This window comes from Protopterus annectens, chromosome 6.part0 (genome assembly GCF_019279795.1).
Source record: "Protopterus annectens isolate FY-2018-M chromosome 6.part0, PAN1.0, whole genome shotgun sequence".
NCBI classification, from domain to species: Eukaryota; Metazoa; Chordata; order Ceratodontiformes; family Protopteridae; genus Protopterus; species Protopterus annectens.
This window is the reverse complement of record NC_056737.1, coordinates 1,990,689,306-1,990,712,821: the sequence shown is the minus strand read 5'-3', so window position 1 is coordinate 1,990,712,821 and position 23,516 is coordinate 1,990,689,306. Positions and strand designations below refer to the sequence as shown.

Genomic DNA, 23,516 nt, shown 5'->3' with positions numbered 1-23,516 from the left:
GGGGACACTGCCACTTCTGACAGTCTGGTTCATTCTTTATCTGAAACAGAATTTGACTGCAACAAATGTTTAGAATTTAACAGGTTTCGCATATACTCAGCTAATGTACTGTCAGCTTCCTGGTCTGCAGGCATGAGAGATTTCCACTGAGGTATATAATAAGCCCTTCCAAATAATTTTTCAAAAGGAGTCAATCCTTTTGCATTTGGAACAGTTCTCATGCTCAACAGTGCCAGGGGCAGACAGTACACCCAATTTCGCTGTGTTTCTACTATTAACTTCCTTAGTTTACTTTTTAAAATCCCATTATGCCTCTCTACTAGCCTTGCAGATTTTGGGTGATACGCACAATGATTTTTTAAAGAAATACCAAAATGTCTACTTAACTGTTGTATGGTCTGGTTTATGAAGTGTGTGCCATTGTCACTGTAGATCCTTTCCAGAATGCCAAATCTAGGGATGATTTTTTTAACAAGAACTTTGGCCACAGTTGCAGCATCTGGATTTTTAGTCGGAAAGGCTTCCGCCCATCTGGAAAACATACCTACAATGACAAGACAATACTTCTTATTTTCACATTTATTTAACTCTATAAAATCCATACAGATAGTATGAAATGGATATGGAGGTGTAGAGAAACTCCCTTGCTTGGGCTTTAACGCCCCTTGCGCATGATGTTTATTACAAACATGGCACATCGAGCAGAATTTTTTTAGAGTAGTTTGAGAATCCATATGTCGTGAACACTTGGTTCACCAGCTGTACCATCCCCCCTGTTGAGACATGGCACTGCCCATGGCTCAACAAAGCTGCATATCTAAACAAATTAGACAGCAATATCGGTTTCCCTTCTTTAGAGATGTACAGCCCCTTTTCGAGAATTGCTCCTCGTTTTACCCATCTTTGTTTTTCAACTTGCGTAGTAAGTGTCTGCATTGTCTTTAACATTTCTAAGTCTAAAATCTCAGAGGGTTGTAATTCCTCATTCAAAAGAAATACTTCTGAAGCTGCCTGCTTTGCAGCTGTATCAGCTCTCGCATTACCTTTTGAAATCCTATCCTGTTGCTTGGTATGAGCTGTGCATTTACAAATAGCTACTTTCTGAGGTAACTGAATAGATTCTAAAAGATCTAAAATAAACTGTGCATGATTGGTTTGCCAGTAGATGTTATCATTCCTCAATTTTTCCACTGTTGTGCAAAAACATGTACAGTAGAAAAAGCGTATTGGCTGTCAGTAAAAATGTTCACACATTTATCCTTTGCTAAGGCACATGCCTGTGTCAAGGCAATCAATTCTGCTGCCTGTGCAGATAAATTTTGTGGCAAAGATTTTGCTTCTATAATGTCAGTATCAGAAACTACTGCATATTCTACTAGGTTCTGTCCTGCAGGACCCCTTTTGCACGAGCCATCCATGTAGTATGTCACCTCGGCATCATCCAAGGGGACATCCGTGAGATCTTTTCTAGGCAGCGTCTTTTGCTCAATCACCTGCAGGCAGCTGTGTGGTGTGCCAGCTGCAGGGGTTGGGAGCAAGGTAGAAGGGTTCAAAGTCATACATCGTTCAATTGTCAGATGAGGTTGGCTCAACAATATAGTCATACAGGAAAGGTGCCTAGCAGGGGAAAGATATGCTACCTTCTCTTGCAGTAAAATAATCGCAACTGCATGAGGCACTCTCAATGTGAGAGGGTGGAACAAAACTACTGAGGCCGAAGCCTGTACTGCCATTGCAGCTGCAACTACTGCTTGCACACAGTGAGGTAAAGACCTTGCCACTGGGTCCAGTTGTGATGAATAATAAGCAATAGGGCATTGCTTGCCCCCATGCTGCTATGTTAACACTGATGTCATATAACCTTGCTTACAATCTACAGTTTGGACAAAACGTTTATGATAGTTTGGTAATCCCAAAACTAATGAGGACGCTATTAACTGTTTCAGTTTGGAGAAAGCAAATTCTGCTTCTGGTGTTCATTATAACAAATCCTGTGCTGCCATAGGCTTTTTATAAATCAGGTTAGTCAGCGGTGCAGATTCCAAGGCATAGTTTGGAATCCAGCTCCGACAAAAATTAGTCGTACCCAGGAAGGACATCATTTCCTTCTTGGTAGTGGGTTTTGGTGCTTGCAAAATCACTACTTTTCTGTCCTCATCTAATGTCCTACCCTCCTTGGATATTACATATCCTAGGTATTTTACTTGTTTTTTCCAAAGCTGCAGTTTATTTTTGTTTACTTTATGTCCTTCAGTGGCTAAAAATTGTAATAGCGCTATGGTATCTTCTTTACAATCTTGCTGGGTGGGGGCCGCCAGCAGGATATCATCAACATAAAGCAGAATCTGGCTACCTCTTGATGGGGTAAATCCCGCCAAGTTGCTTGCCATTTCTTGTGAGAATATTGTTGGACTTTCACAATACCCCTGTGGTAGTCGTGTATATGTATACCTTTTCCCCTGAAATGTGAATCCAAACCAATACTGGCTGTCAGGGTGTATCAGTATCGAGAAGAACGCATTGCTGATATCTACCACAGAAAAATATTTCTGTTGAGGTTTTAAATCATTCAACAGGGTGTGTGGGTCTGGCACCATAGGTGCCCTTGGTATTACTGCATCATTTACAGCTTGTAAATCTTGGACCATACGCCACTCTCCATTTGCTTTCTTAACAGGAAATAAGGGTGTGTTACATGGTGAATCAGGAGATTAAACCAGCACCCCTTCCTTAAGTAAAGCTGCTATAATAGGTTTGATTCCTACCTCTGCATCTTTTCTTAAGGGATACTGTCTTTTTTGTGGTCTAAATGCTGACTTTGGTGTAATAGTAACTGGTCCTGCTGTACAAATAAGTCCTACATCTGACTTTCCTGTTGACCAAAGAATTTCTGGTATATTCTGTAAGGCATTCTCTTACTCCTTCAATAGGAGTGCTAATCAGCTGTCCTTAGACTGCAAGTGTACAGCTGGGTGGGTCTGAGTTATCCAATTCAACTTCTGCATTTGTATTTCCTGTTCTGACAGTTCTAACTCTGTCTGTTTCTCCCATCTCGTGACTTTTTCTCCTAAGTCTACCCATTTTACATTCTTGTCCTTAGTTAAGCTAACATGTGGTAATCGATTAGATTTATAAAGTGCAAAGAACTCCTGGGGCAATGAACAGCTGACTACACTTTTCCCTTCTGTGTCCCAGTACAGATTACGTAATATCAATCTGTTTGCACGATTTCTAAACAATTCTTGCTCATATTCCTTATCAGGTCCTGGTGTGTTACAATAATATAAAGTACAGTGCAACAAATGTTGTTTATCAATGTCAAGGGAGGGGAACTTGCTGATGGCTACATTCATCAACTCTTCGGTCACTGCCCCTGGACAGTCGTAACCAAGTCCTGGCTGTACCAATAAAACATTTTACCCTCCGTTTGCACTGCAAAGGTATCAATTTGTCCCTGTGCTTCCATACCCTGCATAGTCAGAACTACTGCTATACCAAATAGCTGCATAAGGTCTCTGCTCAAGAGGTTTACTGGGCATTTTGCAGAAACAACAATTTTGCTTTTCTGGGTCAATCCTGAAATAGGATCAGTTATTGCAATATTATGGGAGAGGGGCTCCCGATACAGCTGTCCATTAGCCGCTTTCACTAGTATGTAATCAGGTGACTCTGAGTTCTCTGGCAGTTTGGAGGGCTGTATCAGGGTCTGTGATGCCCATGAGTCACACAAGAATCTGACTTCCCTCCCTTCTACCAGGAGTGTAACTTCTGGTTTCGTGTCTGCTAAATAGAGCTCTAAGCTCAATAAAGCCAAATCCAATATTTCATTTTCTTCACTATCCGTGACTTCCTGCACTTCCTCTATTTCTTCTGTCACATCCTCTACTCCCTCTATCACATTCTCATTTGTCCTTTCTCTGCTATCCCCTTCTAGTGATTCCTGACTATCATACAGTCAGTCTTCACCCTCCTTGTCTTCCATGGTTGCTTTCTTGTTTTTCTTGCAATCCCTTGCCAAGTGTCCCTTTTTACCACATTTAAAACATTCACCCCTTTTCTTTCGCCCTTCAAAGTCCTCCAATCGCTGATCAGATTGTTTGTTTCCCTGGGCATTTCTCTTGCCCTTTTTCCAAGACTGTACTACATAAACTTCTGCTCCATCTTCTACAGAAAATACTTGGGCTTTCTTTTACTTTTTGCTATTAAAATGCCTTTTGGCATGCCTAGCATATTCAAGTAATGACTGTAACCTGCTTGTATGATGATCTACCATGTGCTTTGTAATAAAGCTGCTTATGGGTTCTATACTGCCTTTCAAAAATGCATTCTTTAACTGCTGCTCACATGGGGAATCGTGTGTTTGATCTTCAGGAACCTGCATTCCACAGTGGTTATTAAAACATTCTAACAGTCTGGCATAATATCTGTCAACAGTCTCATCTTCTTGTTGGATGCATTGATTAATGCAAGTCCAGTCTGCCCTAGGCTTCCATTTCTCAGTGATTCGGTCTGTAAGACCTTTCACTCTGTTGTCTAATTCTCCACAGCTATGTGGGAGGGGCCTGAACGCAGCTTCATGGGGATTCCAGTCACCACTAATCATGTGCCAATCTGGTCCCACAATTTGTCTGACTACTTTTTTTACCTCTTCTCTGTTTAAATTATAACTTAGCCTCATTCCTTGCAAATCTTCTAAGAACTTTCTAAAATTAACTTTTGGATGGGGAATTCCCTCAGTGGCTTTCTGGATGTCTTCCGGAGTCCAGGGTCTATACACTAGAATAGTTGGGTCCTGACCTTCTTGTCCTGCCTGAGGATTAGGCACTTCTATGAGTGGGCATATTTCTTCTTCACTCATAGATTGTGAATTCCTACCCGTTTGATATAGCTCAATGTCCCCCTTTGAGTTTCCTGCCCGTGTTCGAGACCTGGTCTCAATGGGATCTCGAATAAATGGTTTTGCTTTTGTAGTGTCTCTATTTACAGTGACAGCAGGATATCGCGGGGGTGGACTAACTTGTTCACTTGCTTCATATTCCGATGCTATTACTAAGTTATTGTCCTCCTTATCTAAAAACATTGCTTTTGAATTGTTACTCTTTTGTTCCCTTCGGTTTACTTCCTTAATCCACCTGTGTGCCTGAGGAATTCCTATTTGACGTTGCTTTTTTACCCGACATTTAGAATCGGTTTTAAGCTGTTTGACAAGTTTGACAAGCGAGGATTTTTCTAATTTACCATCAAATTCATACTTATTAACCCATTTTGAGTAGTATTTAATATTATCAGCACGCTGTGACTGCATGTATTTCACGTCTTCGGTTAACGGCGGATTTTGGGAGCTTTTTGTACAAATATTACCCATTTTGTTCTACCCTTTTAATCGTTACGTAACTCCTTATTTTTAACATGGTACCATGTTTTTTGTTATAGCCTCTTCAGAATGACTGCCTACCTGCTCTGTTTCCATGATCTATGACAAGACAGTAATCTTTTTGTCCCTGACTTGTATAAACAAAGTCTTAACAAAATAAATACAAATCTAGTCCCTGATCTAAAACAGAAAAATAGGTAGATTCACCTTACCTGAGCCTTCGTGATTGATCACCTGGTTCGAGTAAATCCATCCTTCAGTCGCAGATCAGAAAGTGGCTGGCCTCTTTTGTATGACAATTCAGTCGGAGGGCTTTTCAACTAAGAAGAACCAATGTGGTTTCTTCCCCGTATGGTTTCAAGCCACCTGGCCTGTCTGATCCGAGGCGAAGTGAGGGTTTCCGGTCTGAAGGACCAATCTGTCAAAGGAAAAAACTTCAAAGACCAATACATGTAAGGTTCAGTTAAGGCACATTTAATTACTTGCTGCAAGGAGACAAAAACATGCAAATACAAGGATTTGTCTAACTACTAACAGGAAACATGCTATTCTTATACTGTTTTACAAGACATGGCCTTCTATGGCTTACGTAATCAAACACAACTTTCAGTATTGATCTACAGCAGATGTTACTCAGATTTTCTGCTGACATGACTAGATTTGTGACAAACTTTTTGAGGAAAAACAACCTGGCCTTGGTGGCCACTAATCCATTTACAGGCTTCTATTGTACAGTGTTACATTTCAAGGTACTTTTCTAGCTCAGGTACAAGCAAATGCTGATTGCAGTTCATATTTTCAAGCAGGCTTTGTCCTAATTATCTATAGCTTCTACAGCTGTGTATTTTCTCACAGCACAAGTGGAACTCCTTGTCTAAGTTTCGTACAAGTAGTATTGTTTTATTCATTATTTTCCTAACGCAATCAGAAATCATCTGCTTCTCAGTAAATTTCCAAGGCACAAGCAAAGATTTCAGCTAACAATACAAGGTCAGAAAACATTCTGCAGTTTGTACAGATTTCTGCAGTATGAAATAGAATAAATGTGTTAACCCTTTTCAAGCTCTAAATGCACTAAGCATATTACTAATACACACATAAATACATATTTTTCTGACAGTGTGGCTTGTGAGTAGTGTCTCAGGTTGAATGACAAGTTTTTTTTACATGAAGTCTATCTGCAAGGTGAGTAAATGTGTCAAGTTGGAGTAGTTTGTAGAGTTGTGATCCTAAAAGTAGGTAAAATCTTTGTATTCTGGGTACCCATTAGGCTTTTTTCTAGGTGATACAGTGATGCTCACAGAGAGCTGAGTTTGTATTTTTATTTTATTTATTTATTTATTTATTTTATTTTACATTTGTTTAGTGGGAAAGTCCGACTGGAACAAAGTCCATTTACAGCGGAGGCCCAGGGAGAAAAGCTCCATAACATAAAAGTACAAATACAACAAATGGCAAAGAAATTTCTGTACAGTGGCATATATACAATCAAGGAGATTTTTCGTACCTTAGTATTGAATTGGCAGATGCCATTAGTCATAGTCTAGAGTGTGGCAATGTTTTTTCTTGGAGGCAGAAGAAAACTGGGAGCCCATATCCAAGTCAAACAAGGAGAACTCCTTGCCAGTGGCTGCTCTGGCTTACTGAGATAGAAAAAGGGACTTCTTTTTGTCCAAGAAGAGGAGCTTCTATCCCACCAGAAAATGTTTTTACTGTCATTAAGACAACCTCCAAAAAGAACTTTTACATTCTGCAATCCATTGTCAACAAAATCTGCCATTTCGTTACTAACTCTATTCCCAAAGACTACCATTGTCTCACTTTTCCCAAAACCAATTGGCTCCACATAAAAAAGGAAGAGGATCTCTTACTTAATGCTCAACTCTTTACTCTACTATGTCATGAAACCTGTTCACCTTTATCATCAGAATGAATTAAAACAGCAACTTGCTATAACATTTGAAATCACTCTCACACTGCAGCCAATTCCTTAACCCTCACAACCAATTTACATTGCACCAAACACTCTTTCTCCACTCTAGCCCCCATACTTCAACAGTCTTTTTTCAACCAACTAAAAAAAACCTACAACATACCCAAAACTGCTATCAGCATTTAAAGAACTACTTCTTAAAGATGCAACATATAACTGCCTCAAATGGTGTCATTATCACCTCAAAAACATTCAAACTTACTGCTGTCTGTCCTTGACTGTCTACTTGAATACTCCATTTTCCCAAGGCAAAGGAGCTATGCTGTTGTTGTAATTGCTAGTTAATCTACAATGGCTAAAGCACACAATATCATCAACTGTATATATATATATATATATATATATATATAATGCATATATATATATATATATATATATATATATATATATATATATATATATATACATAAAGTTATTATAGTTTGTCTATGGCACCGTACGGCCTAGGAACAGTAGATTGGAATACATTACTGTGATCATCATTTTTCCCTTTGCTTACAATCAAATATCAACAATATATAGATAGCTAACTTTTGGGGATACAGTTAAGGAGGCATGCTGTGTATATACATCTGGCTGCAACAAGCTGAATTAGATTACTCTCAGCATTTTTTTTTTCAATTTTGACTCAGTCTAGCATTAGATGAGTGACTGTCTTTTGGGGGAACACTCGGGGTGGTGTGGTAGAACTGGCATGCAGCAGAGTTAAGCACCATGGTCATTTGTTGAAGGTTCCATTTCACTTAAAGGCAGCTATGTTTATAAAACTGACTGAGGAAGAAGCAAAGGATCTACTTTGAAACAGGCCTGAGTTTCTCCAATAAGGTTGTTCTTTCCATTTGAGAAAGAGTCCCATAGATGAAATTAAGGTTTTGTTTTGTCTGTGCAGATTAAGTTAAATGTAATTCACGAATTAAAAAGTAATGTCACTCAAGATTAAAGTGTTTTTTTTTTTCATCTGTTAAATGTTCATAGGCTCATATGCTTGTGAAACAGACACATGGCCTTCTTGTAGCTTGCCAGCCATTAATCCATCTTGTAATTTATGGGTGTTTATGAAGTATCCCAGCTTAGTGGTTAAGGTCTTTGCCTCCCATGCCCAAGGTACAAGGTTCGATCCTGACCTCCGACCAATGCCTGTTTGAAGTTTGCATGTTCCTCCTGTGTCTCCATGGTGTTTCTCCCACGTCAGAAATACATGCTGTGTGTTTCCATCTCAAAATCACCAATGAATGAAGCTGTGGGCAGCAGGACAGACTCTACATGGTGCCTTATATGGTGAAGAGTTGTACAGACCAACTGCTTTGGGCATCTACTGTGCAGTACAATCAAAATAGGAGAACACGGATCACAGACTGCATGCCGTGGCAGGACTAGCCACTCAACGGTGTAAAATATGGCTCTAGGTGATTCGGTCATGTTGACTAATGTTGCCAAAAATGGGCATGGGTATTTACCGGTGATAAGTGAAAATGGGTTGGGGACCCGGCCTACCCTGACCCATGCCAGGGCTGCGTGCTAACAGTGGGAAGGGTATGTGTGCCTGTCATAAAGCCCATAAAGCCCAGCAGCCCTGGTTCAATAAGCTACTGACTGGCTGGTGTCTAGTTACCCAACCTGGGTTACCTGGGATAGCTTTGTTGAACAAAAGCCGGATGTAAAAAACATCCAATCTGCCAAGCATGAACTGAGAATTGCTATACTTAATGTAGGATACAGCTTGGAAGTGGATGATATGGAAGAGGCTGGACATCCTATGTATCCAGGAGATGGGGCTTGGGAAACAGAGTCTACTACTCAGGTAGAGGGCAGGCTAGAACTGGTGTAGGAATTAGGAATTGTGGTGAGAGATCTGCTTCAGAAGGCAGTAAGGGATATCATCAGAATTAATGTCAGACTCATGGCAGTCAGACTCCAGTGTAATGATAGGGCAGTATTAATAATTTCAGCCTATGCCCCACCACCGGGTTGTGATAGTGAGGAAAAGAGTACATTCAGACAGCAGTTGCAGGACCTACTAGATAAAGCAGGACAACATGAATTGGTGTTGATAATGGGTGATTTGAATGCACATATCAGGACAGACAGAACAGGATATGAGGATTTCTGTCTGGCAAATGGCTTGATAGTAGCCAACACACGGTTTAGAAAGAGAGACAGTCACAAGATCACATACAAGAGTAGTCAACATGCAACTCAGGTAGACTTCCTCTTAGTAAGGAAAATGCAACTCAGGTAGACTTCTTCCTAGTAAGGAAAAGGCACTGGGGCAGAATCCATGATTGCAAAGTCATCCCCAGTGAAACAGTTGGCCCACAGCATAAACCACTAGTTGCCACAATCAGCTGCAAGCAGTGATCAGAGCAGGCTCTAATGTCAACAGGGACCAGGCTGATGACCTAGAAGTTGACTGGAGAGAAAGTACTACAGTTCAAGGAATTACTCAGTGCTCTATCATCCCAAGAAGAGAAGGAAATAGGTGGAGTTGAAAAAGTATGGCAGGGTCTAAAAACAGCATGTGTTAGGACTACAGAAAAGATGTGTGGCTGAGCCAGATATGGAAATAAGGAACATAAGGAAAGCTGGTGGTGGAATGCAGAAGTCCAGGAAGTCATCAAAAGAAAAAAGGAGTTCAGGAAGAAGTAGGAGACAGAAAAACCTGACCAGACTAAGAAGGACTACTGGCTGGCTAACAAAGAAGCTAAGAAAGAAGTTGCAATAGCAAAGAATAGAGCATCAGAGGCACTGTACCAGCTTCTGGAAAGTGACTCAGGGGTACAAAGAAACTATGTCAGGTTGCAAGGCAAAGACAGAAAGATAAAGAAGATAGTCAGACATCCTTCATAAGGGATGCCAGCAACAACATGCTCACCAGCCCAGAGGACATCAAAGGCAGATGGAAGGAGTATTTCCAGCAGCTTCTGAATGAAGAAAACTCCACAGAAGCTGTACTGCCCCAGGAAACAGTCTATGATTAGAGAAGAAGAGCTGCCCACCCTAGAAGAAGTAAGAACAGCATTAAGGAAGATGAAGTCAGAGAAAGCAGCAGGCTCAGATGAGGTCACAGCAGACATGATAAAGATACTAGGTGAGATAGGGGAGAAATGGCTCCTGAGGGTACTAATAGCAGTGTGAAGAGAAAGGTTTATCCCAGATGACTGGAGAATAAGCATACTCATGTCAGTGTACAAGAAAATAGGGGACATCCACAACTGTGGGCAGTTAAACTCCTATCACATTGCATGAAAGTTCTGGAGAGGGTGATTGATAAATGGATACACAGAGTAGCAGAATGTAAGATGGGAGAGGAGCAGTTTGGATTTAGATCAGGATGCAGCACAACTGACCCGATATTTGCACTGAAACAGATACTTGAGAAGAAGCTAGAGATAAGGAGAGAGTCCAACTGTGCATTCCTAGACTTGGAGAAAGCATATAACAAGGTCCCAAGAAAGCTGATCTGGGCAGTACTGCGGTGGTTTGAAGTCCCAGAAACACTGGTAAAATTAGTGTAGACTATGTGCAAGGACCCAATGACTCAAGTACAAACAGTGTTTGGCCTCACAGAGGGGTTCCCAGTGGGTTTGGGTGTACATCAGGGTTCAGCTCTGAGCCATCATACTGGTGATGGACTATATTAGCAAACAGGTTGGAGGGGATAGATCAACAATGCTGCTGATGCAGACAGTGTGGCAGTGTACAGGTAGACTCTGATCTAGAACTTCAGCAAAGGATAGGCGAATGGAATGCAAATCTGAAGGCACATGGGATGCAACTAAGCACAGATAAGATGGCGATAATTGCAGCAAATTGGGGAAATCAGAAGAAGCTGAGAACAGAGATAGAAGGGAAGATAGTGGAACAAGTAACCAGCTTCAAGTATCTGGGAGGAGTAATTGAGGAGAAGGGTAGTCTGAATTAAGAGGTCAAAACTAGAATCAGAGGGGCTGCAGCCAACTGGCATAGAGTATCAGGTGTAGTCTATGACAGAAGAATGCAAAAGAAGCTGAAAAGTAAGGTGTACAAGACAGAGGTGCAACCAGTACTACTGTATGGTACAGAGACCTGGCCAGTAAAGGCAGAACAGTTGAAGAAGCTAGAGGTGATGAAAATGAAGTGTCTGAGAAAGGTGGTAGGATGCAAACTGTGGGACAGATGAAGAAATGAGGACATAAGTGCAGAAGCCAAAGTAGCTTCAATTGCAGAAAAGATCAAAGAGAACAGATTATGGTGGTTTGGGCACATGTGTAGAAAAGCAGAAGACAATCTGGTGAGGAACATTTGGGACAGACAGGAAGAAGGTAAGAGGAAACGAGGACATCCAGCAAAGAGGTGGATGGATTGTGTGAAAGAAGATTTGCGACAGTCAAGCATGAGTGTTGAAGAAGGTAGGAGTGTGGCACTGAATTTTTTCCATACACTTGGTCGAATTTCATTTAGTCGAAAATGATTCCAGGCATTCCACTTCACTGAAAGCTCACTTGACTGAAAGCCCACTTGGTCGAAGTTCATTTGGTTGAAAATGGTATATGGCCCCTGCCCCACTGCAGTGCAACCCTGGAGTGAGAATATTAAATAAAGGGGTGTGGGGGGGGCACAACCCCCCCACAATGGGTGGTGTGGGGGGCATAACCCTCCACATAATTTTAATGTATTCACTGTTATAAGAAGGCATATCCATTAGAAATGCATTGATATATATAAATTTAGTAAAAACTATTAGCATAATGTGGGGGGCTATGTCCCCCACATCCCCCTTATTTAATATTCTCACTCCAGGGATGTGCTGCAGTGGGGCAGGGGGCTATATTCCATTTTCGACCAAGTTAGCTTTCAGTCAAGTGAGCTTTCAGTGAAGTGAAGTGAACTGCCTGGAATCATTTTTGACCAAGTGTAATTCAACCAAGTGAATGGAATCCATATAGCTATATATATATATATATATATATATATATATATATATATATATATATATGTATATATATATATATATATATATATATATATATATATATGTATATCTATATATATATATATATATATATATATATGTAGGATTTTAGACTTTAGTGTTTCTCTTAGAAATAACTAGGAAATAGGAAGATTAGACTAAGTGTTTTTTTTGTGTTGATGTCAGAACTGTTCTACTGTATTATTTTAAGCATTTTTCTGTGATCTCTGAATTCTTGACTAGCACTGTATAGTAAGAAGCATTGTCTTGTGTTTTTATTTTTTATTATTAAATATTTTTAAACCTTTCAACTGTGGCTGTTTAGCGTGTAGAAATAATTTAAGCTCTAGAGTACATTGCATGTATATAATGATACCTGCCAAGCCACTCCAATAAGCCTTGAGTGTTCAGTTGCACTTACCATTTGGATAATAATATTGCACAGTAATAACTTGACACCCTTTGTTAAGGGCCTTTTTAGTAGATGATAAATATTAGTGGGTGGTGGCAAGTGGTACTACTGTATAGTCTGGGTAAAAGGGGCACAGCTGGAGAACCTGTGCCAGCCTTCCCCAGGAGTGACTGTCAAAGGAAAAAACGTCAAAGACCAATACATGTAAGGTTCAGTTAAGGCACATTTAATTACTTGCTGCAAGGAGACAAAAACATGCAAATACAAGGATTTGTCTAACTACTAACAGGAAACATGTTATTCTTATACTGTTTTACAAGACATGGCCTTCTATGGCTTACGTAATCAAACACAACTTTCAGAATTGATCTACAGCAGGTGTTACTCAGATTTTCGGCTGACATGACTAGATTTGTGAGAAACTTTTGAGGAAAAACAACCTGCCCTTGGTGGCCACCAATCCGTTTACAGGCTTCTGTTGTACAGTGTTACATTTCAAGGTACTTTTCTAACTCAGATACAAGCAAATGCTGATTGCAGTTCATATTTTCAAGCAGGCTTTGTCCTAATTATCTATAGCTTCTACAGCTGTGTATTTTCTCACAGCACAAGTGGAACTCCTTGTCTAAGTTTCATACAAGTAGTATTGTTCTATTCATTATTTTCCTAACGCAAGCAGAAATCATCTGCTTCTCTGTAAATTTCCAAGGCACAAGCAAAGATTTCAGCTAACAATACAAGGTCAGAAAGCATCTGCAGTTTGTACAGATTTATGCAGTATGAAATAGAATAAATGTGTTAACCCTTTTCAAGCTCTAAATGCACTAAGCATATTACTAATACACACATTAATACATATTTTTCTGACAGTGTGGCTTGTGAGTAGTGTCTCAGGTTGAATGACAAGTTTTTTTTTCATGAAGTCTATCTGCAAGGTGAGTAAATGTGTCAGGTTGGAGTAGTTTGTAGAGTTGTGATCCTAAAAGTAGGTAAAATCTTTGTATTCTGGGTACCCATTTGGGTTTTTTCTATGTGATTCAGTGATGCTCACAGAGAGCTGAGTTTGTATTTTTATTTTATTTATTTATTTATTTATTTATTTATTTTATTTTACATTTGTTTAGTGAGAAAGTCCATTTACAGCGGAGGCCCAGGGAGAAAAGCTCCATAACATAAAAGTACAAATACAACAAATGACAAAAAAATATCTGTACAGAGGCATATATACAATCAGAGCTCTATGTCTTTATATGACAACACACGAATGACAGAAAATTTCTGTACAGTGGCATATATACAATCAAGGAGATTTTTCGTACCTTAGTATTGAATTGGCAGATGCCATTAGTCATAGTCTAGAGTGTGGCAATGTTTTTTCATGGTGGCAAAAAAAACTGGGAGCCCATATCCAAGTCGAACAAGGAGAACTCCTTGCCAGTGGCTGCTCTGGCTTACTGAGATAGAAAAAGGGACTTCTTTTTGTCCAAGAAGAGGAGCTTCTATCCCACCAGAAAATGGTTTTACTGTCATTAAGACAACCTCCAAAAATAACTTTTACATTCTGCAATCCAATGTCAACAAAATCTGCCATTTCGTTACTAACTCTATTCCCAAAGACTACCATTGTCACACTTTTCCCAAAACCAATTGGCTCCACATAAAAACGGAAGAGGATCTCTTACTTAATGCTCAACTCTTTACTCTACTATGTCTTGAAACCTGTTCACCTTTATTATCAGAATGAATTAAAACAGCAACTTGCAATAACATTTGAAATCACTCGCACACTGCAACCAATTCCTTAACCCTCACAATCAATTTACATTGCACCAAACACTCTTTCTCCACTCTAGCCCCCATACTTCAACAGTCTTTTTTCAACCAACTAAAAAAAAACTACAGCTGTGGGCATTTAAACTCCTATCACATTGCATGAAAGTTCTGGAGAGGGTGATTGATAAATGGATACACAGAGTAGCAGAATGTAAGATGGGAGAGGAGCAGTTTGGATTTAGATCAGGATGCAGCACAACTGACCCGATATTTGCACTGAAACAGATACTTGAGAAGAAGCTAGAGATGAGGAGAGAGTCCAACTGGGCATTCCTAGACTTGGAGAAAGCATATGACAAGGTACCAAGAAAGCTGATCTGGGCAGTACTGCAGTGGTTTGAAGTCCCAGAAACACTGGTAAAATTAGTGTAGACTATGTGCAAGGACCCAATGACTCAAGTACAAAGAGTGTTTGGCCTCACAAAGGGGTTCCCAGTGGGTTTGGGTGTACATCAGGGTTCAGCTCTGAGCCATCATACTGGTGATGGACTACATTAGCAAACAGGTTGGAGGGGATAGATCAACAATGCTGCTGATGCAGACAGTGTGGCAGTGTACAGGTAGACTCTGATCTAGAACTTCAGCAAAGGATAGGCGAATGGAATGCAAATCTGAAGGCACATGGGATGCAACTAAGCACAGATAAGATGGCGATAATTGCAGCAAATTGGGGAAATCAGAAGAAGCTGAGAACAGAGATAGAAGGGAAGATAGTGGAACAAGTAACCAGCTTCAAGTATCTGGGAGGAGTAATTGAGGAGAAGGGTAGTCTGAATTAAGAGGTCAAAACTAGAATCAGAGGGGCTGCAGCCAACTGGCATAGAGTATCAGGTGTAGTCTATGACAGAAGAATGCAAAAAAAGCTGAAAAGTAAGGTGTACAAGACAGTGGTGCAACCAGTACTACTGTATGGTACAGAGACCTGGCCAGTAAAGGCAGAACAGTTGAAGAAGCTAGAGGTGATGAAAATGAAGTGTCTGAGAAAGGTGGTAGGATGCACACTGTGGGACAGATGAAGAAATGAGGACATAAGTGCAGACGCCAAAGTAGCTTCAATTGCAGAAAAGATCAAAGAGAACAGATTATGGTGGTTTGGGCACATGTGTAGAAAAGCAGAAGACAATCTGGTGAGGAACATTTGGGACAGACAGGAAGAAGGTAAGAGGAAGTGAGGACATCCAGCAAAGAGGTGGATAGATTGTGTGAAAGAAGATTTGCGACAGTCAAGCATGAGTGTTGAAGAAGGTAGGAGTGTGGCACTGAATTTTTTCCATACACTTGGTCGAATTTCATTTGGTCGAAAATGATTCCAGGCATTGCACTTCACTGAAAGCTCACTTGACTGAAAGCCCACTTGGTCGAAGTTCATTTGGTTGAAAATGGTATATGGCCCCTGCCCCACTGCAGTGCAACCCTGGAGTGAGAATATTAAATAAAGGGGTGTGTGGGGGGCACAGCCCCCCACAATGGGTGGTGGGGGCATAACCCCCAACATAATTTTAATGTATTCACTGTTATAAGAAGGCATATCCATTAGAAATGCATTGATTTATATAAATTTAGTAAAAACTATTAGCATAATGTGGGGGGCTATGCCTCCCCACACCCGCCTTATTTAATATCCTCACTCCAGGGATGCACTGCAGTGAAGCAGGGGCTATATTCCATTTTCGACCAAATGAACTTCGACCAAGTGAGCTTTCAGTCAAGTGAGCTTTCAGTGAAGTGAACTGCCTGGAATCATTTTTGACCAAGTGTAATTTTATATATATATATATATATATATATATGTATATATATATATATATATATATATATATATATATATATATATATATGTATATATATATATATATATATATATATATATATATATATATATATATATATATATATATATATATATATATGTAGGATTTTAGACTTTAGTGTTTCTCTTAGAAATAACTAGGAAATAGGAAGATTAGACTAAGTGTTTTTTTTGTGCTGATGTCAGAACTATTCTACTGTGTTATTTTAAGCATTTTTCTGTGATCTCTGAATTCTTGACTAGCACTGTGTAGTAAGAAGTATTGTCTTGTGTTTTTATTATTTATTATTAAATATTTTTAAACCATTCAACTGTGGTGGTTTTGTGCAGAAATAATTTAAGCTCTAGAGTACATTGCATGTATATAATGATACCTGCCAAGCCACTCCAATAAGCCTTGACTGTTCAGTTGCACTTACCATTTGGATAATAATATTGCACAGTAATAACTGGACACCCTTTGTTAAGGGCCTTTTTAGTAGATGATAAATATTAGTGGGTGGTGGCAAGTGGTACTACTGTATAGTCTGGGTAAAAGGGGCACAGCTGGAGAACCTCTGCCAGCCTTCCCCAGGAGTGACTGTGTGGTTGTATATAACTATTATCTCAAAGTGTGTGTGTGTGTGTGTGTGTGTGTGTGTGTGTGTGTGTGTGTGTGTGTGTGTGTGTGTGTCAGCTACTTAGGCAGGGACATGAAGCACTGGTTGGACAGAGAGGGTGCTGGAGGTTTTAGCTTGCCCACTAGACTGAGATGTGGACCCTGTAGCTGTGCCAGTGGGGAGTCTTTTGGGGGAGCTGGAGAGAAAGGGAGAAACCAGCCCCAGGCTGAATGTGATCTCTGTGTGCTCTTAAGGGAAATTGTACTTTACTGCGTGTGTATTTATTATCCTTTCCCTATATGGACGCCTCTCACTGGTGTTAGTGGTGCGGATTGAGACTCCTTGTTTGCTGGGCCAGTGCATGGGCATCACACAAGGTATAAGAAATGACAGGGCAAGCACTGGGATGAGAATTGGGCAGCATACATAGTCGATGCAAAGTCTGGCCAGAGACCGCCTCTGTGGCTTATGTCAAGTGTAGACTGCACCTCTTGAGGTCCAGTGGCTGGGCCTGCAGTCATGTGAGTTGATCAGCTGTGCCAGGAGGCATTTCACAGTAGTAAGCAGATGTCCAGCTCTTGGTACACTTCAGACAACATCAGCTTCCATAACTGCTGCTGGGAGACCACAGTGAACCCCTTCAGGCCACTGTCAGAAATGCACCCTCCACTTCACTTCCTAAGTAGTGGCCATAGAAGTCACCAGTGAGCAGTCCATGTCACATTCAGCAGGGTGACCTCCATCTTCTTGTTGAGAAGTTGGCCTGGTGCCCAGTGCTGATGCAGTGCCAGAGGCATTAGCTAGTATAGGCTGAGTGACTGCCACCACTCCTCTGTCAAAATCACAACTGGACCTGCAGAAGGAAGAAAAAAGATAATACATTAGTGCATACATATGTTGTACATGAAACTGCAACTGCACAGTATGGTACTACTGTTAGCTTATGCGCACCACTGCTGGGAGAGACACTCTTTCTTCCTGCAACATTCCTTCATGTTGGTTTGTCCTACCTTAGCCTCAGCAAACAAAGAAGGAAGAAAGAACTCAGTACACACACTGGTGGACCTATTAACAGAACAGGGAAGAAAATTAATGCTTGATATGTCTCTTTATTTCTGACTCTGTCTGTCTGTCTCTCTCTCTCTCTCTCTCTCTCTCTTTTTCTCCCTAACTTCTGTATTCCACTCTCTAAGCAGGTTAGGGTGGTGACACTGCAGGTCACTATGATAATGCCTGCACTGCTCAACAGAATAGGTGATGCCAGTGGCATCACACCAATTTGGCAAAGTCATTCCAGGCATCCACCTTGCACAGATGACTATTATAATGTCCCAGCATGCATTACTGAAAATATGCAATAATAATAAGTCAGTCTTGCTCTTCCACAGAGATCAGGCAGTAGCTCTGCTGTTTTTATCTCCTGAGAAAGCAAAGTCTACTTACGCAGATTCACTCAGTAAGCAAAATGGTAGTCCCATATATACAAATGCAAACTCATACATCACATGATACTTCCAGCATAGCAATGGAAATGCTACCTAAAGCCTGTATACTGCACAGCTATGGGACTATTAGTTACATAGGTTCCCTGCATAAGCATAATGTGCATATATGTCCTTAGTTCTGAGTCAAGCAGGGTAGCACCGGGCAGTGTGAATAGCATATTGAGTTGTGGTATGGATTAACAGAAAACTGAACTAAATTTCCTCATTAGCATAACTGCCATGCTGTGAGGCCCTTATTAGTTCAATATAAAGTGGAGACTATTTACTGTGAGAATGTGTTAAGATGAGCAACCACGGAATCAAGTGTTTACATACTAAGGCATTGGACTTTGACATAGACATAGTGAAAGACGAAAAGACACTTTATAATGTATCCCTACTCTTTACTCACCCCCATGGTGGAGGGCAGTGGCAAGGACATAGCGGAAGTAGTGTATGTGGGCATGGGAATACAGCAAGATATTGTCATATTCAGCTTTGGAAGCATACTGTGGCTATGTGCACCTAGAGCAGGACATGCCACACAGAGCAAATGGCTCCCATTCATAGAGTAAGGTTTGGCAACACATACTGGGGGGAATAGGCATGCAGCGCAATACAAGAATTCAATACACTGAAGCAGGATGGTGTATTGTGATAACATGCTCATTGCTGTATTTTGTAGAGAACAAATGGGAATGGTCCTAGCACAAGAAGTGACAGCTAAGTGGGCACCTAATAGGAATAAATGTGTGGGATACATGTGTATGGGACAGCCACAGATAGACAGACATGCACTGAGTGGCATGTGTAGCCCACACTATGCTCACATCTTGCCATTGGCCCACAAGAGAGTCAATAACTGTGAAAGTCCACCACCCAGAAGAATGCGGTATGCATCTACCAACTAGATGAATCTATGGGAAGTCTCCTTCACAAACCATTGGTATAAGTCAAATGCAAGCCTTGTTTATACATCTGACAATCCTTCCATCATGTTTGATGTCATCATTTGCATAATCACTGTGCCTCATTTGCAGCACTAGTATCATTTCTATTTAATCATGGTGTGTCCTTTTTGTATACGGAGCATAATGAGCTGTATTTATCCTAGCATGTTTGTGCTACTTCTGCCTCTGAATCTCCTCTTCCTTTCACATCACTCCTTTCCTCTTTACTATGCACGGTGCTATGCACTATCTGTGAATATCAGCCAAGATCTTGCATGGAGATGTAGCCACAACAAGCAGCCAGCACAGATCCCACAGCAAAGAGTAATATGTCCATCTCTGGGAAGATCCATGCCTAACATCCCTTCATAAAGAGTGCTACAAGAATCAAGATAGGAAGTGAACTAAACCAAATAGAACCTCGTTCAGTTTTCACTAGATGAGGTGTAGGGAAGTCACTTTGTTCCCCCAAAATAGGTTCGGTGTGAAGTCTGCAAAGGACCAACAGTGTCATGAAACAGTAATTTCCTAATGAGTAACATACATGCAAATGAAAAATTCTAAGTTGTAGGAAAAGGAGAAATACTATTGAATTACAGAAGTATTACATTTATTTATGTACAACATTCTTGAATCTATTAAATGCATCAGTGTAATGTACCATACCTGGTATTGTTACATCAGCGTTGGGTGTATCAATAAAGTATAGATATCTCCTTGCTTTATTAATTAACAGACATAATTACAGTTGAGTAAATATTTACCATTTTAGACAATGAATTACATGAAATGTGTAATAGCATAGAAATAATTTTAGCACTGAATGTAAGATTTGTCACTGATAATTTTATGATATTGTTGAACCGAGCCTTCTATCTATTCAGTGAATTGCTTTAGTAGTCATATGGTCTTTTAAAGACTTTGTTTTTCTTGTAAATGAGTTAGACTCAGCTATCATTCATTGTTTATAAAAAAAAAACATTGATTTGATATGAGAAGATGGATCAGCATATTTATCTTTTTTTACCCTCTTTTCTTATGTCAGCTGGAAGAAGCTATGCTGGTTTTGGAAGAAAGTTGTAAAATGACAAGTGGTGAAGAAGGAGCAGGAGGAAAGGCAGCATCTATATCAGATGAAATTGATTCAAAATGGCAAGCTGTTCTGGGAACATTTATTGTTGTTCAAGATTTGGCCTCCAGTTTTAGGACTGTAGTAGATATGGTAAGATTCACTGATATATGATTATCATGTTACAAACAGCAGTGGTGAATTTGCATTTTCTAAAACTTCATTCATAAAAACTAAACCTTTTTAATTAACAATCTGTGCTTTGCATGCAGTAGTGGTATGGACAGTGATTGAGACGATGTAGGGATTGGAACTGATTGCCAAGCTGGGAGGTGTTAGATGACCAGAGAGGCAATGGCTGCCCTTAGACCCAGGCATTCATACCATGAAGGGGTGTGCAACATTACCCACCCAACATACAAAAGGATATATCATCACACTGGGGGGTTAGGACTAGGAAAAATCCAGACAGTCAGCAAGAATGATACTGCAGCTGATGCTCAACTCATCCTCCAGGATGCTACTCTCTGCTGGTGGTCACTAAACAGGAGAACAGCACCGGGTACATTTCGCTGTCAACTTTCCTTTCTATTCCCTCCCTGCCAGCTGCCCCAAATGCAGGGGGTAGTACCAAAGTTGGGGGTTAGAGCAGTGGGAGTAACATCATACAGCTGATAATGAAAGCTACAACCTGAATCCCTCCAAAAAAGGTATCATTAATGTGAGATATGTTCTGAGATGTCACACTGATCTCTTTACAGTGCCGTATGTCATAAGAAATATATAATCATTTACAATGTACTCATGTCCTGTTACTTAATAAACAAAAAACATGCAGTTTAAATTTTTGTCTAAAGGGATGCGATTGGCATTGTAAATATGGCACATGACATAACGGATACATTTGAATAATGCAGTTATTGTTTTTACATTAGATTTTTATTAGGTTTTATGAAAAGAGACTGTGAATGCAGAAAGTGAGTTGGAAAGAGAAAGGAGTCTGTTGGCAGTAACAGAAATGTGGATGGCAAGTTTAAGCAGTCATTATTCTGACAACATAAATTAATGCTTCGGTTTCCTTAAAACTGCAGCTTGTTGGCTCTGTCTTCTTTTCAGATTAGTCAGTCTTCTGGAAAAAATACTTTACTTTGTACCGTGAGTGTATTTTAATATTTTCTGTCATATTACTTATCACTGTAGATATAATTCATTCATGGTTATTAAAAGTATAGAATGAATGATTGCTTTTGAGTATGAACATGGCAGGACAGTCTACATAAGGATTTGTATACACTGCTTACTATGCAAAGGGGAGTAATTGATAATGTTGATGACTTGTAGAAACAAATGTGTCCATGCATATTTGTGGAAAAGGTCTTGGGGTATCATCCAAAATGTTACCTCAAGAATGACATTGGGAATTGAAGATCAAACTGGATAACCATAATGGTTGGACTAAACATGTCCTTTTTCATATTAAACTAAGACCATTCTATTATTCTCTCAGATGTTTCAGCCTCCAAAACATATTCACTATTCCCTTAAATCAGTGTTGTATACTGAATATTTAAAGTGTCTCCTACTACCTCAATGACCGATATACTGAAACAAATCTAACAAGAAGATAAAGGTAAAGGATGCAGACTAATACTTGTTTAAACTCCCACAAATGTCTTCACTATACAAGATATTTTACTTTATTGAGTTCACCCTAGCTCCTGAAAGAATTGTAGACAATATGCTTACAATCTTCACTTCCAGCTTTCTGGGAAGTAAATACAGTTCTTCACAATAGTAATCTATGGCAAGCAGCAGCGACTTAAGCAAAAAAAAAAAAAAATCATAATAAAAAATATAGCAAGCTTCCTTTAAAGTACCGGAGATTCTGTCATCCTTTCAACCAGAGATTTATTCCATATCTACTCTTGCTTCAGAAACAAACTTTGCACCCAAAAAATTAATTCTGTCTACAATCTATGCCTGACGTAGGCTCATTTTGGTAAAACCCTGGCTTTTAGGACTATAAATATGCAAATCAAACCTAGTAAGTGCCAACTCTAAAACAAAGCTTGGACTTCCTCTTCTGAACACTTAACCAACAATATGATATTTTCTTCATATTATGAAACCAAAGGATAGAACAATCCTCCTTATCTCAATCTTGAAGAAGAACCTAACTTTCCAAACAGGCAGGCAACCTCCCTCATACAAGCAAGCAATAGTGCCTAACAGGGTGTGTGTTAATGTGTAAATAATGCCACCCAGGGGTGTTATGAGGCCCGATGCCACAGGCATAGAAGCTCTGCTTAGCAAGCATAAAATAATGGCGCTGTTCAATAAGACTGTGAAGATAGGTGAAGGCTGCCAGTCTAGCTAGATAGAATTTTATAGATAATTCTATCATTTGTAAATATTAATGTAAGCCACAGGCTTTTTCTCTTAAATGTGAAAAGACTTTATTGGATGTTGAACTGAAAAAAATGTAACAACAGTGCACTCTGCTATATGAGTCAAGCATTGTGAAATTCTTTGATCGAAAACCCGGAGCCGAGATGTCTAGAGGGAGGCATTCTTATTGTTTTGAGACCAGAGTTAATGGCTAGAATTTGCATGTATAATTTCTTTTACTGCTCTGGCTTCCTGACCAGCTGCAAGATCAAAAGGGCTATTAACCTCTGAGTTTCTGTTAGCCTGGGAACCAGAAAGAAATTATGTAATCTGAAATGAATCAGTGGTACTATGTTATCAATTTAAGGACAGAAAGAATGAGGGCATTTAGCATTTGTCTTGAGAACATCCAACTCACCACACTCTGCCTGTGTCTGTATGTAAGTAGGATCTTGGACTTTAGTGTTTCTCTTAGAAATAGCTAGGAAATAGGATGATTAGACTAAGTGTTTTTCTGTTTGATGTCAGAACTATTCTACTGAATTATTTTAAGCATTTTCCTGTGATCTCTGAACTCTTGACTAGCACTGTGTAGTAAGAAGTATTGTCTTGTGTTTTTATTATTTATTAAATATTTTTAAACCTTTCAACTA

General features: G+C 39.8%; 1 protein-coding gene across 4 annotated transcripts in view; it reads left to right on the top strand.

Annotated features, from left to right (window-relative positions):
- Positions 1-23,516, top strand: part of CCDC141 (coiled-coil domain containing 141) — a 2,268,332-nt gene that overhangs the window by 1,039,299 nt on the left and 1,205,517 nt on the right. For all 4 annotated transcript variants that reach the window (XM_044075309.1, XM_044075306.1, XM_044075307.1 and 1 more), the window contains one exon: positions 20,452-20,628. In XM_044075309.1, the coding sequence (XP_043931244.1) occupies positions 20,452-20,628 (177 nt within the window). The remainder of the gene's footprint in view (positions 1-20,451; positions 20,629-23,516) is intronic.